The sequence below is a fragment of the Bubalus bubalis genome, chromosome 3 (assembly GCF_019923935.1).
Source record: "Bubalus bubalis isolate 160015118507 breed Murrah chromosome 3, NDDB_SH_1, whole genome shotgun sequence".
NCBI classification, from domain to species: Eukaryota; Metazoa; Chordata; class Mammalia; order Artiodactyla; family Bovidae; genus Bubalus; species Bubalus bubalis.
The window spans coordinates 27609970-27622081 of NC_059159.1; the positions used below are offsets into that span (position 1 = coordinate 27609970).

The window sequence follows — 12112 nt, forward strand, 5'->3', positions numbered from 1 at the left end:
AGTGTTGGTCACATGCTCAAAGGCGGTGCAGCCTTCTTCCGGCCACCTGCGGCCTCAGCGCATGCGCAGTGAGGTTCCACGTGAGCGCCTGCGTTTCTTCTCAAACCCAAAGATGCCGCCGGAAAGAAGGCGCAGAGTGAGACAGGACCGTAAGACCCAAGTGAGGCCGGACCGGAGAGCCGGAGCGCGGTGGGGCGGGCCGCCCCGAAAGGCTGCCTCCTCATGCCAGCAAAAGTCGCTGGCCTGGCCGCGCGCGGCGGCCGCTGCAATCTCAGTTGAGGCGGAGGAGGAGAACCGGCTCCGACTGCGGAACCGTCTGATGCTAGAAGAGGACAAGCCGGAAGCAGAGCGGTGCCTGGAGGAGCTGGTCTTCGGCGACGTGGAGGACGACGAGGATGCGTTGCTGCGGCGTCTGCGGGTCCCGCTGGTGAGGGAGGCCACCTCGCGCTGCTTGGGCCCGCAGTGGGCTGCGAGCCCCCGGGGGCGGAGCCTGGGCGCTGGGGAGCGGTGCCTGGAAGCGCTCAGGTGGTAGGGAGCCGGGAACACGGGCGCCTTGGGGTGCCAGCTTTAAAGTCCTGGGAGGGCGGAAACCGCGCCTTTCTTCGCCCGCTTGGGAGCCGCTGCGCCAGGTATCCAGTAGGCGCTCAATACATACTCGTTTGCGTGCGCGCGCGCACAGTCGCTTCAGTTCTGTCCAGCTCTGCAACACTGTGGATTGTAGCCCACCAGGCTCCTCTGTCCATGGGATTCTCCAGGCAAGCTTATTGGAGTGGGTTGTCATGCCTTCTCCCGGGGATCTTCCAGACCCAGGGATCGAACTCGCGTTTCCTAAGTCTCATGCATTGGCAGGCGGGTTCTTTACTACTAGCACCACCTGGGAAGCCCTTATACTCGTTTAGACTGTTTTAATCGTGAGCATCTTTTGTGGCTCATCCCCACTGTCTTCTCCCCCTTAGTCGTTGCATCACCTGCCTCAATACTATGCAGTGATTCAGGAGTTCTGCTTCGTTTGCGAAATCAGAATTCCTGGGCACAGGACTGGCAGTCTGTTTGTGGAATTAGAATTCCTGTGCACAGGCCTGGGAGTCTTGTCTGATGTTTTAACAATCATACCAAGTGATTGGCCAACTTTTGTATTCGTCTTTTAAATATTTGTGAGCCAATTTGGCGGCAGATTCTTTTCCTGGCGGTGAAAACCCTGCATGATTGATTGATTATAATGATTATAAATTTTTTGCACGCTTAAAAAAAAAAAATCCTTTATCTGGCTTATCTTCCAAGATAGGAAGTCCTAGGCAATTACTAGGCACTGGAAGAGAAACAGCAATAGACAAAAACTGGCAAACATCCTTGCCTTTTTGGAGTTAGATACTAGTGGCAGAGGCAGAAGATAAAACTCAACTATGTCAGTGAAATGCTGAAGAATAAAAAGACATTCAAGAAAGGAAGATTAAATTTATGTAGAGGGAGCCTATACAATAATGCATAGGGTAGAAGAGCAAAGCCTTCCTGAGAATTACTCAATTTGATAAAGAAACAGACGTAGCAAGTATCAGTTGATTGCCAGAACATCCTTTGGGTGCTTATGAGAGAGGTTGCGGAATCTAGCTGGGAGATAGAGAAATACTACTGGGAAAATGCTGAAGTATGTGATGGTTTCCCAGTCAGGAAAAGAAACTGTGAAATGGGGTTTATTGGGCTTTGAAGGATCATAGGCTAGTAATAGAGCAGGTATAAATCATTTGAACATACCTATCGTGGTTTTGGAGAAGGCACCGGCACCCCACTCCAGTACTCTTGCCTGGAAAATCCCATGGATGGCAGAGCCTGGTAGGCTGCAGTCCATGGGGTTGCTAAGAGTCGGACATGAATGAGCGACTTCCCTTTCACTTTTCACTTTCATGCATTGGAGAAGGAAATGGCAACCCACTCCAGTACTCTTGCCTGGAGAATCCCAGGGATGGGGGAGCCTGGTGGGTTTCCATCTATGGGGTCACATAGAGTCCAACATGACTGAAACAACTTAGCAACTTATCGTGGTTTTGGGAAAGCTCAAGCTCACTTCAGGGTAAATTCTGTGGTCTAGATTTAGAGTTGATTGTATAGTATAAAGTTTCTTAAGTAGGTAGGGGATCAAGAACAGTTAAGAAAAATAGAGAAGTGTGTCTAAGAATATGAAATATGGTTTAGTCATGACATTCAATCATGTTATTTTATTTTTGGTGTCAGTCTGCCTCGGATCCTGTGATTTGTGTAGTTCTGTGATTTTCCCTGCTCTTTTATCTAACTTACCTTTTACTCTTGTCTTTTTTGATCTTCTCAGCTAGTTGACTTTTTCTCCTAGACTGTTCTATCTTACCTCACCTGTCCAGTGGGTGATGCATTTCTCTATCTCTAATCTGGTTTTCTGTTCTGCCTCTAGCATTTGCTGTGGTAGTATTCTGTCCCATAATTTGATCAGAGGGCCATAAAAACAAAGCATTCTACAAACAGTGTAACTACAAAGTCTGCCACCATGAGATAAGAAAGACTCAGTGCTTGTGGGTATTTTGTCTTCTCTAGGTTCAAGTACAGGAAGACTCAGATGACTCAGAAGTGGAAAAGGAAGCAAAAGATAATTTTCTACCTCAGAAGAAGCCAGTTTGGCTGGATGAAGAAGATGAAGATGAGGAGATGTAGGTTGCCTAATTTTTTTCTGGAATCCCTCTGGATGCGTCAGAAGTTGTTTTTCAGGTTTTAAGAACGTTCTCTTTCTGAATATGTGATTCTGTGAAGATTTAAAAAGTACTGGAAAGTATATGGCAAAGACCATTCATATCCCATCGCCGAGGGAGAACCACGGTTAGTGTGCTGGCATGCATCTCTCCTCTCTTCTGTGCTCTACAGAGAAGCTAAGAGAGCACAGTGTTTGGGGGTCAGACCTGAGTTTGCTTCCCAGTTTGGCCAGTTCCTAACTGACTACAGGCCAGTTTGGAACCTGTCTTTTCTCCTTTGTAAAATGGAGATAGTAACTATATCAGAAGGCTCTTGAGATTAAATACTATATGTAGAGCTCTTTACACATGCCTGAAATGGAGAAAAGACTAAAAAAAATTAGCCATCATGCACAGTATGTACTTTAATTGATGAGAATGTATTGTATTGCAAGCATGTCTCCCTAGTTAAAAAAAAAACTTTATAAACACTTTAAAATGGATATGTTATCCATTATATGATTTAACCATAATTTACATGGGCTTCCCAGGTGGCGCTAGTGGTAAAGAACTCGCCTGCCAATGCAAGAGATGTAAGAGAGACAGGTTTGATCCCTCGGTTGGAAAGATCTCCTGGAGAAGGGCATGGTAACCCACTCCAATATTCTTGCTTAGAGAATTTCATGGACAGAAGAGCCTGATGGGCTCCGAGTCCAAGGGTTGCAAAGAGTTGGACGTGACTGAAACAACTTAGCAAGCACACACGCATAGGAAGAATGTACTGTATTACAAGCATTTCTCCCTAATTAAAAAAAAAAACAAAACACCTTATAAACACTTTAAAGACTACTATAATGGATGTATTATAATCCATTATATGATTTAACCATAATTTACATAGCTGTTGTTGGGTAAGTTATTTTTTTAAATTAATGTTGAGATGGGCATGTTTATGCATAAACCTTTTTCTTTTAAAATTAAAGGAAGATTCTTCTTTTAAATTAGAAAATGAATTTATGAAATCTAAAGCCAGAAGTTGAAGCCACAGACAGACAAATATGCAACATCACTGGGGCAAAGGAGCTTCTGTATTGAACTCTGCCACCACTTATTCTTAGAACTGGATGCCAGATATTCCACTGCTGCACCCTTGAAGGAGTGCAGTGATGATGGAGTTGGGGGTGAGGATGAGGATGCAGTGAGGAAAGAGGGTAGGTTTGAAAAGGAAGCAGAGGATGAGGCTCCAGTCTTTCAGAGGTAGAATAATTTAATCAAAGAGGAGACATATCTAGGGTTGTTGATAATTACTACCAGGCTGACTCTGAAGTTCTACCAGTTTACTTTTCAATTGAAAAGTATTTGTTTTACTCTTTTTTGAAAACCGTAATTTCTGTTTTCAGACCTTGTCAGTTTAACGGGTGGGAAATACCTACTTAATTTTTGTTGAGAAGATAGATCAGTTTTTGTTAGTCATTGGTATTTCTTAAAAGTAGTCTCTGTTATGTCTTTGCTTGTTTTGTCCACTAAACACTGTTTCATTTTGTTTACTTTTCAAATAAAAGTTGAATGTGTTTAAGGTGTACAACATGATAATTTGCTATACATATACATAGTGAAGTTATTACTGCAGTCATGTAAATTAATTGCATTTCCATTTCTTCAAAGAGTTACCATTTTTATTTGTAGTGAGAGCAGTTGAAATCTCCTCACTTTGCAAATTTCCAGTGTGTAATATTAACTGTAGTCATGCTTTGCATTAGCTCTCTATCCTATATAACTGCAGCTTTGTACTCTTCGACCAGCATCTCCCTGTTTCGTCTACCTTCTCACCCCTGGTAATCGTCATTCCACTCTTTGCTTTTGTCTGTTCTTCTCTTCAGAGTCCACGCATAAGTGAGACCATGCAGTATTTTTCTTCCATGTCTGTTTTATTTCACATAGTGTTCATCCATGTTGTTGCATATGGCAGAATGAGACTGTTTATTAATGATTTTAGTATATTAGCTCCTTATGTAATTGAGAATTTCAAACCTTTTAATGTCAAGTTTATTGCACATTATCTTCTAGCTTTAAAAACTATATAATTTTATTTATTTTTGGCTGTGCCATGTCTTTGATGTTGCTTGGGCTTTTCTCTGGTTGTGGAGAGTGAGGGCTCTTCTCTAGTGCAGTGTGCGAACTTCTCATTATGGTTTCTTCTCTAGGGTGTGTGGGCTTCTGTAGTTGTGGCTTATGGTCTCAGTAGTTGCAGTTGCCAGGCTCTAGAGCTCAGGCTCGGAGAAGGCAGTGGCACCCCACTCCAGTACTATTGCCTGGAAAATCCCATGGACGGAGGAGCCTGGTAGGCTGCTGTCCATGGGGTCGCTAAGAGTCGGACATGACTGAGCGACTTCACTTTCACTTTTCACTTTCATGTATTGGAGAAAGAAATGGCAACCCACTCCAGTGTTCTTGCCTGGAGAATCCCAGGGACAGAGGAGCCTAGTGGGCTGCTGTCTCTCGGGTCGCACAGAGTCGGACACAATTGAAGCAACTTAGCAGCAGCAGAGCTCAGGCTCAATAATTGTGGCGCTTGGGCTTAATTGCCCCACAGCATGTGGGATCTTCCCAGATCAGGGATCCAACTCGAGTCTTCTGCAGGTAAATTGCCTACCAGTGAGCCACCAGAGAAACTCATCTTCTCGCTTTTTGTTTGCTTTTAAGTTGGTTTTAATATTGTTTGGCACAGAATATTCAAGTATATATGTAGTGAAATCTTTTTTTTTTCTTCTGATTTTAACAGTAAAAAGTTCTGCATCAGAGAGAAAAATATTTACCTATATTTTTCCTTCATAGTATTTTAAAGTTTGGGTGATTTACCTGGAATTAATTTTGGTGAATGGCTGTAAGCTGTGTCTAGAGAAGTCATGAATTTGAAATAGCTCACCAGAGGGTGAATTAGGTGACCTGAAATATTAGAGATTTACTTTTTATTTCTGGAAGAATGAAGAATGTATATTTGAGATGTTCCACATCTTATAAATCTTGGCCTGTGTTGTTTGCTCCAAATACTAAAGGCAACAACTGTTAATGTTAATTCTTTAAGTTAACTAAAGCATACTGTTCTATTTTTTTTTGTAGGGTTGACATGATGAACAATCGTTTTCGGAAAGATATGATGAAAAATGCCAGTGAAAATCAGCTTTCAAAAGATGAGCTTCAAAAGAGACTTAAAGAAGAGTAAGTGTATTTTATTTTGACTTGTTCAACCTTTGGCTGTAACAGCTTCTTGGGTAGTCAGATTTCCATTTTGAATCATAAAAGAATTGTCCTTGGAAAATGATTTAACTTTATTATGAGGGAGCAGAGAGAGAACACAAGTACAAAAAACTTGGAATCCCACTGTCCAAGTATGATCAATGATATTATTGTTCACTTGCTTGTTAGTTGGTATGTGGTAAATCATCTCTTTTCCACAACTTCTAGGCTCTTGAGGTTGAACAGAACTGGAAAATACATATTTTAAAATAATGATTTTTTATTGAAACATTTTATTAATTCAAACTTGTGTACCTTTAAAAGTATTTTAAGGTATGTTTATTTTTTGTACTGAATTTTTTTTATATTCCTAGAGATTCATTACATTATCACTATATTTTGACAGTAGATTTATTGAAGTATAATTTACATATATTGAAATTCACCCTTTTAAAGTATCATTCTGTAAATTTTGTTTAGTAGGTATAGTCATGTAAGCCCATGACAATTAATATATGTAATCAAGATACAGAACATTGCTTTCACTCAGAAAGTTCTTTTATACCCCTCAATAGTCAGCATTCTCTCTTCATCTTCTAACTCCATTAGCCCCTGACAAGCATTGATCCATTTTCTGTCTTTATAGATTTGCTTTTTCCAGAATGTCATATAAATACAATAATACAGTATATAGTTTTTTCAGTCTGTTAAACCCATTTAGTGAATTTGTTATTTCAGATATTTTCCAGCTTGAGAAGATCTTTTCAACTAGACCTTTCATTTTGTTCTGTTTAGTTGCTATTTTTCCTTTTATTGTGTTCATACATCCTTTAAATACTTGAATATATTTGTATTAGCTGTTTTATTTTATTTTCTATTAATTTTTATTGGAGTATAGTTGCTCTACAAAGTTGTGTTTCTGCTGTACAGCAAGGTGAATCAGCTATACATGTACATATATTCCCTCTTTTTTGGATTTCCTTCCCGTTTAGGTACCACAGAGCATTGAGTAGACTGTCCTGTGCTATGCGTTAGGTTCTCATTAGTTATCTATTTTATGCATAGTGTATATGCGTCAATCCCAACCTCCCAGTTCATCCTGCCCCCCCCCCCCGCCCCCATCCATTACCATACACTTGTTCTCTACATCTGTGTGTCTCTCTGCTTTGCTGTATCACTTTTCTAGATTCCACATGTAAGCAATATTACATGATATTTGTTTTTCTGTTTCTGACTCACCTCACTTTGTGACCGTCTCTAGAGTCATCCACATTTATGCAAATGGCACGGTTTCATTCGTTTTTATGTGTATTAGTTACTTTTAGGTCCTCGAGCGCTAATCCTGTCAGGTCTTTCATTTCTGTTGATTGCTTTTTTTTTTTTCTTCTGGTTATGGTTCATATTTTTCTGCTTCTTTGTAAATCTAATAATTTTGATTGTATTCTGGGCAGTGTGAATGTTGTTCAGTGCCTGGATTTTGTTTTTTGTTTTTAGTGCGTGTTTAACTTTGTCTTGGCAGGCAGTTAAATGACTTGGAAATCACTTTGATCCTTTCAAGACTTGTTTTTAGAGATTTCTTCTATTCGAGTAGCATTTATTCTAGGCTGGTTTAGCCCTATTAAGATGTGACCTTCCTGGGATCTCTGCTGAATGTCCTGAGTGTTCAATAAGGACCCTTCCTCTGACTGGTTGAACTCAAATGTCTGAACTTTGGTTCTGTGCAACTTAGATCCGTCTAGTAGTTCCTTGCTTGACCTCATGGAATTTTATTCTGTGAGTGTGTAGCTTAGTATTCAGAAGTGTCTGTGGACCCCCTGTGCAAATTTCTGGAGCTCATTCTCTTCCTCTTCTATAGTTGATTGCCCCTCAAATTCCTGTTGTCTCAGCGTCTTTCAAGTCGGATCATTTTCCCCTTACCTCTGTGTCAGGGTCTTATAAAAATGCCTTGAGGGGAAAATCCCAGTAATGGCATGGCTCCCCTTGTTATTTCTCTTCTCTTAGGGATCATAGTCCTATGTTGCCTTTTGTCCAACTTTTGAAAACAGTTTCATACATTTTGTCCAGTGGGCTTAGTTTGGTGGACTTGTCTATGATTCTGTTTTAAACAATTAGAATGATTTTTGCAGGCTTCTACATACCAGAATGTAACTAGCATGCTTCTCTTGGAGCTTACTTTTTCTAGGGTGAAGTGCTCCCATTTTAGTCAAAGGATATACAATGAAGGTTTGTTTATTTTACCATTCTGGTCATTTTCTTTCATACATGTTCTAGTATTCTATTGTGTATTCTGTTAGCATTGATTTATAACCGCAAAGAGTTTTCTATTTCTTAATCACCAAATCTTGTGTGTTTATATATGCAAATAAGGCAACAGCAAATGTAATTAGTAACAACAAATAGGTATCCAGGTGTCCTGTATCCCGGACTAGTTTAGATGGTTATCAATTTAGGCAGGTTGGGAATATCCTGTGTGACTAGCCCTTCTGTTCTTCAGGATAAGAACTTCTTTGGAAGAGATTTCTATTTATGTTCTGACCTATATTCTTTAAATGTACCAAAGTATAAATACAGTGGTCCCTGCAAAATTTTATGTTTTTGCTTAGATTTCAGCATGCTATGGGGGGAGTACCTGCCTGGGCAGAGGCCAATAAATGGAAAACACCTTCAGATGGTGAGTGTTGACACCTCTGTTTAAATTGGTAACTAGATTCCTAATGTTGTTCTGTTATTATTTGAGGTTTCTCATGAGACTCATTAATGTTTGAAATGTCTTTTTTTTTAAATACCTGGTTTTGAAGTCTACCATTTCTCTGAGGGAAATGCTTTTACAATAATGTAAGACTTAATAGTATACTCTTTACTTGTAAAGGCAATAATGGATGAATTTTGTTTTGTTTTCTTCAACAGAACTATGTTACATTATGACATAGGATTAAGTAAAAAAAATAAATAGTAGTGTTATTTCTTGATTCAGCGCCCCTTCCAAAGACATGAGCAACTGATTTAGCTATCCACTAGGAAATGGAATGTTTTGCTAAGGAACACCTGTCAGGTCAGACCCAGATGATTACATACTTCCTAAAAACCTATTTTTCAACTCCGGATTTTAAGTTTGACTTGTACCAAAACTGTTTTCTACCGTTAAGATCTTTGAGTTTAGATGTTACAGTTTGGCCAAGACCTGATATGAGTTTTTGGAGTTACAAATTTTAGACTTGAAATTGACCTTTGAAATCCTTGAGGGATTCTGCAGTGTAGCCTTTCATTGTAATACAGGAGCTCCTTTCTTAGCATCTTTGATATCTGATGAATTTCTATTTGATTGTCGTCATCACCTCTCCCTTCCTTCTCCCAACCTATGTCAGTCCTGGTATTCAAGTATAGGGAGCCCTTACAAGGAACCAGTTTTATACATTTCTGATAGAAAACTCAATCAGTTAGTAAGTAGAAACTTACCTTCTGGTTTCCAACTAGATACTTTTAGAGGTTGAGGGACTCTTAGTGATATAACCTGACTCGATCCACTGCAAGAAGCTTTTCCACAACAGCTGCTAGATGATAACTTAACCTCTGCTTAAATATATCAAATAATGTTGTGCTCTTTATTTGGCTGTTTCTTACTCTCTTCCTCTTTAAGAACTAATTGTTCTAATTTTTTACTATTTTGAAATTTAATCTTCCTACTCTCTAGTCCTGTGTTTTGAAGAGATATAATCTTATCTCTCTTTCATATGAAACTGTTCTGTTATTTGAGAAATATTTTTCCAAGTTTTTTTTGGTATGTTAATTATCTTGTCATCACTTTTTTTAACATGACATAATTACAAACTTTGGTCACCAGTTTACTTTCCTGAATGAAATACAATTTTATTATCCGTTTTAGAATACTGCATTCATAGAATACTCTATTTTAGATCCATGTAATTATAGATAAGGTTTTATGCTAGCACTGAAGCAGAAAATTTCCCAGATCCCAGTGGCTTAATCAGGTAGAATTTTTTTTCTGTGCATACAGTTAGGGTGGTGAGGTCATGTTCTACTTCAGGGGCCCAAATTCTTAGAGATTCTGCCATCTTATTCTGGGCCTTCCAGAGTTGCCGAAGGTATTGACGACTACCAGTTGACTTATAGGAGAAGTGAGAGAGGCTCACCAAGGGAGGTTAATAAAACCTGTCCTGCAAGTGCTACATGATACTTGCACCCCCATGTTTTTGGCCAGAACTCAGTAATGAGACCACACTTAACTGCATGGAATACCAGGAAATAGAGTGTGTCTTTGTGCCAAGGAGAAAAGGGAAACGAATTAGGTCAACAGTTAGCCAGTCTGTTACTATCTGGGATTTTGAAGTCTAATACCTTTATTGGACAGATGACAAGAGTAAGGTTCAAAAAGATACAAGTGATTTGTCCAAAGTATACTTATTGGCAAAGTGGTGACTATAATAACCTAGCTTCACAGTTTTAATCTCACAGTTATTTTTAAAAATTAATTAGTTAATTTTTGGCTGTGCTAGGTCTTCATTGCTGTGTGTGGGCTTTTCTCTAGTTGCAGTGAGTGGGGGCTATTCTTTATTGCAGTGTGCAGACCCTGGAGTGTGTGGGCTCAGGAATTCCATCACATGGGTTTAGATGCTCCATGGCATGAGGGGTCTTCCCAGACCAAGGATCGAACTCATGTCCCTTGAGATTTCTAACCACTTAACTCTGTCCCCTTAAGGCAGATTCTTAACTACTAGACCACCAGGGAAGTCCCACCATTTGTTATTTTTATCTATAAATACTAGATTATTATGTTTTTTTAAGGTTATTTTTTGTTCTTTCTGAATTACTTTTTTTGGCTCACTGTTACGTAAGTTCCCTGACCAGGGATTAGACCTGTGCACCCTGAAGTGAATGTGCGGAATCTTAACTCCTGGACTGCCAAGGAGGTTTCTAGATTAAAAGAGAAATACCGCCCCCCCACCCCGCTTTAAACATAACTATAATGCTGTTATGATCCATTGGATCATAGAAAAAGCAAGAGAATTCCAGAAAAACATCTGCTTCATCAACTGCACTAAAGTCTTTGACTATGTGGGTCACAGAAAACTATGGAAAATTCTTAAACACATGAAAATATCAGACCACCTTACCTGCCTCCTGTGAAATCTGTATGCAGATCAAGAAGCAGCAGTTAGAACCAGACATGGAACAACAGACTGGTTCCAAATTGGGAAAGGAGTACATCAAGGCTGTATATTGTCATCTTGCTTATTTAATTCATATGCAGAGTACTTCATGCTGGACTGGATGAAGCACAAGCTGGAATCAAGATTGCTAGGAGAAATATCAATAACCTCAGATACGCAGATGACACCACCCTTAATGGTAGAAGGTGAAGAGGAACTAAAGAGCCTCTTGATGAACGTGAAAGAGGAGAGTGAAAAAGCTGGCTTAAAACTCTTAACATTCAAAATGTGAAGATCATGGCATCTGGTCCCCTCACCTCATGGCAAATAGATGGAGAATCAGTGACAGACTATTTTTGGGGCTCCAAAATCACTACATATGGTGACTGCAGCCATGAAATTAAAAGATGCTTGCTCCTTGGAAGAATAATTATGACAAACCTAGACAGCATGTTAAAAAGCAGAGACATTACTTTGCTGACAAAGGTCTGTCTAGTCAAAGCTATGGTTTTTCCAGTTGTCATGTATGGATGTGAGAGTTGGACTGTGAAGAAGGCTGAGCGCCGAAGAATTGATACTTTTGAACTGTGGTGTTGGAGAAGAGTCTTGAGAGTCCCTTGGACTGCAAGGAGATCCAACCAGTCCATCCTAAAGGAAAGCAGTCCTGAATATTCTTTGGAAGAACTGATGCTGAAGCTCCAATACTTTGGCCACCTGATGCGAAGAACTGACTCCTTGGAAAAGACCCTAATGCTGGGAAAGATTGAAGGCAGGAGGAGAAGGGGACATCAGAGGATGAGATGGTTGGATGGCATCACTGACTCAATGGACATAAGTTTGAGCAAGCTCTGGGAGTTGGTAATGGACAGGAAAGCCTGGTATGCTGCAGTCTGTGGGTTTGCAAAGAGTTGGACATGACTGAGCAACTGAGCTGAACTGATATGCTTGCAGTAATCAGTAATAATTCCTCAATATTGTAGTTGTGTTATTGTTGCTTTTTTGTCAATTTATCTA

At 39.9% G+C, this 12112-nt stretch overlaps 1 protein-coding gene across 1 annotated transcript in view; it reads left to right on the forward strand.

The window, feature by feature from the left end:
* The first annotated feature begins 15 nt into the window (after window positions 1-15).
* UTP18 (UTP18 small subunit processome component) overlaps window positions 16-12112 on the forward strand; it is a 53012-nt gene continuing 40915 nt past the window's right edge. The window contains exons 1-4 of the mRNA XM_006070180.4: window positions 16-427; window positions 2563-2675; window positions 5814-5912; window positions 8534-8601. Coding sequence (XP_006070242.1) covers window positions 62-427; window positions 2563-2675; window positions 5814-5912; window positions 8534-8601 — 646 coding nt within the window. The 5' untranslated portion in view covers window positions 16-61. The remainder of the gene's footprint in view (window positions 428-2562; window positions 2676-5813; window positions 5913-8533; window positions 8602-12112) is intronic.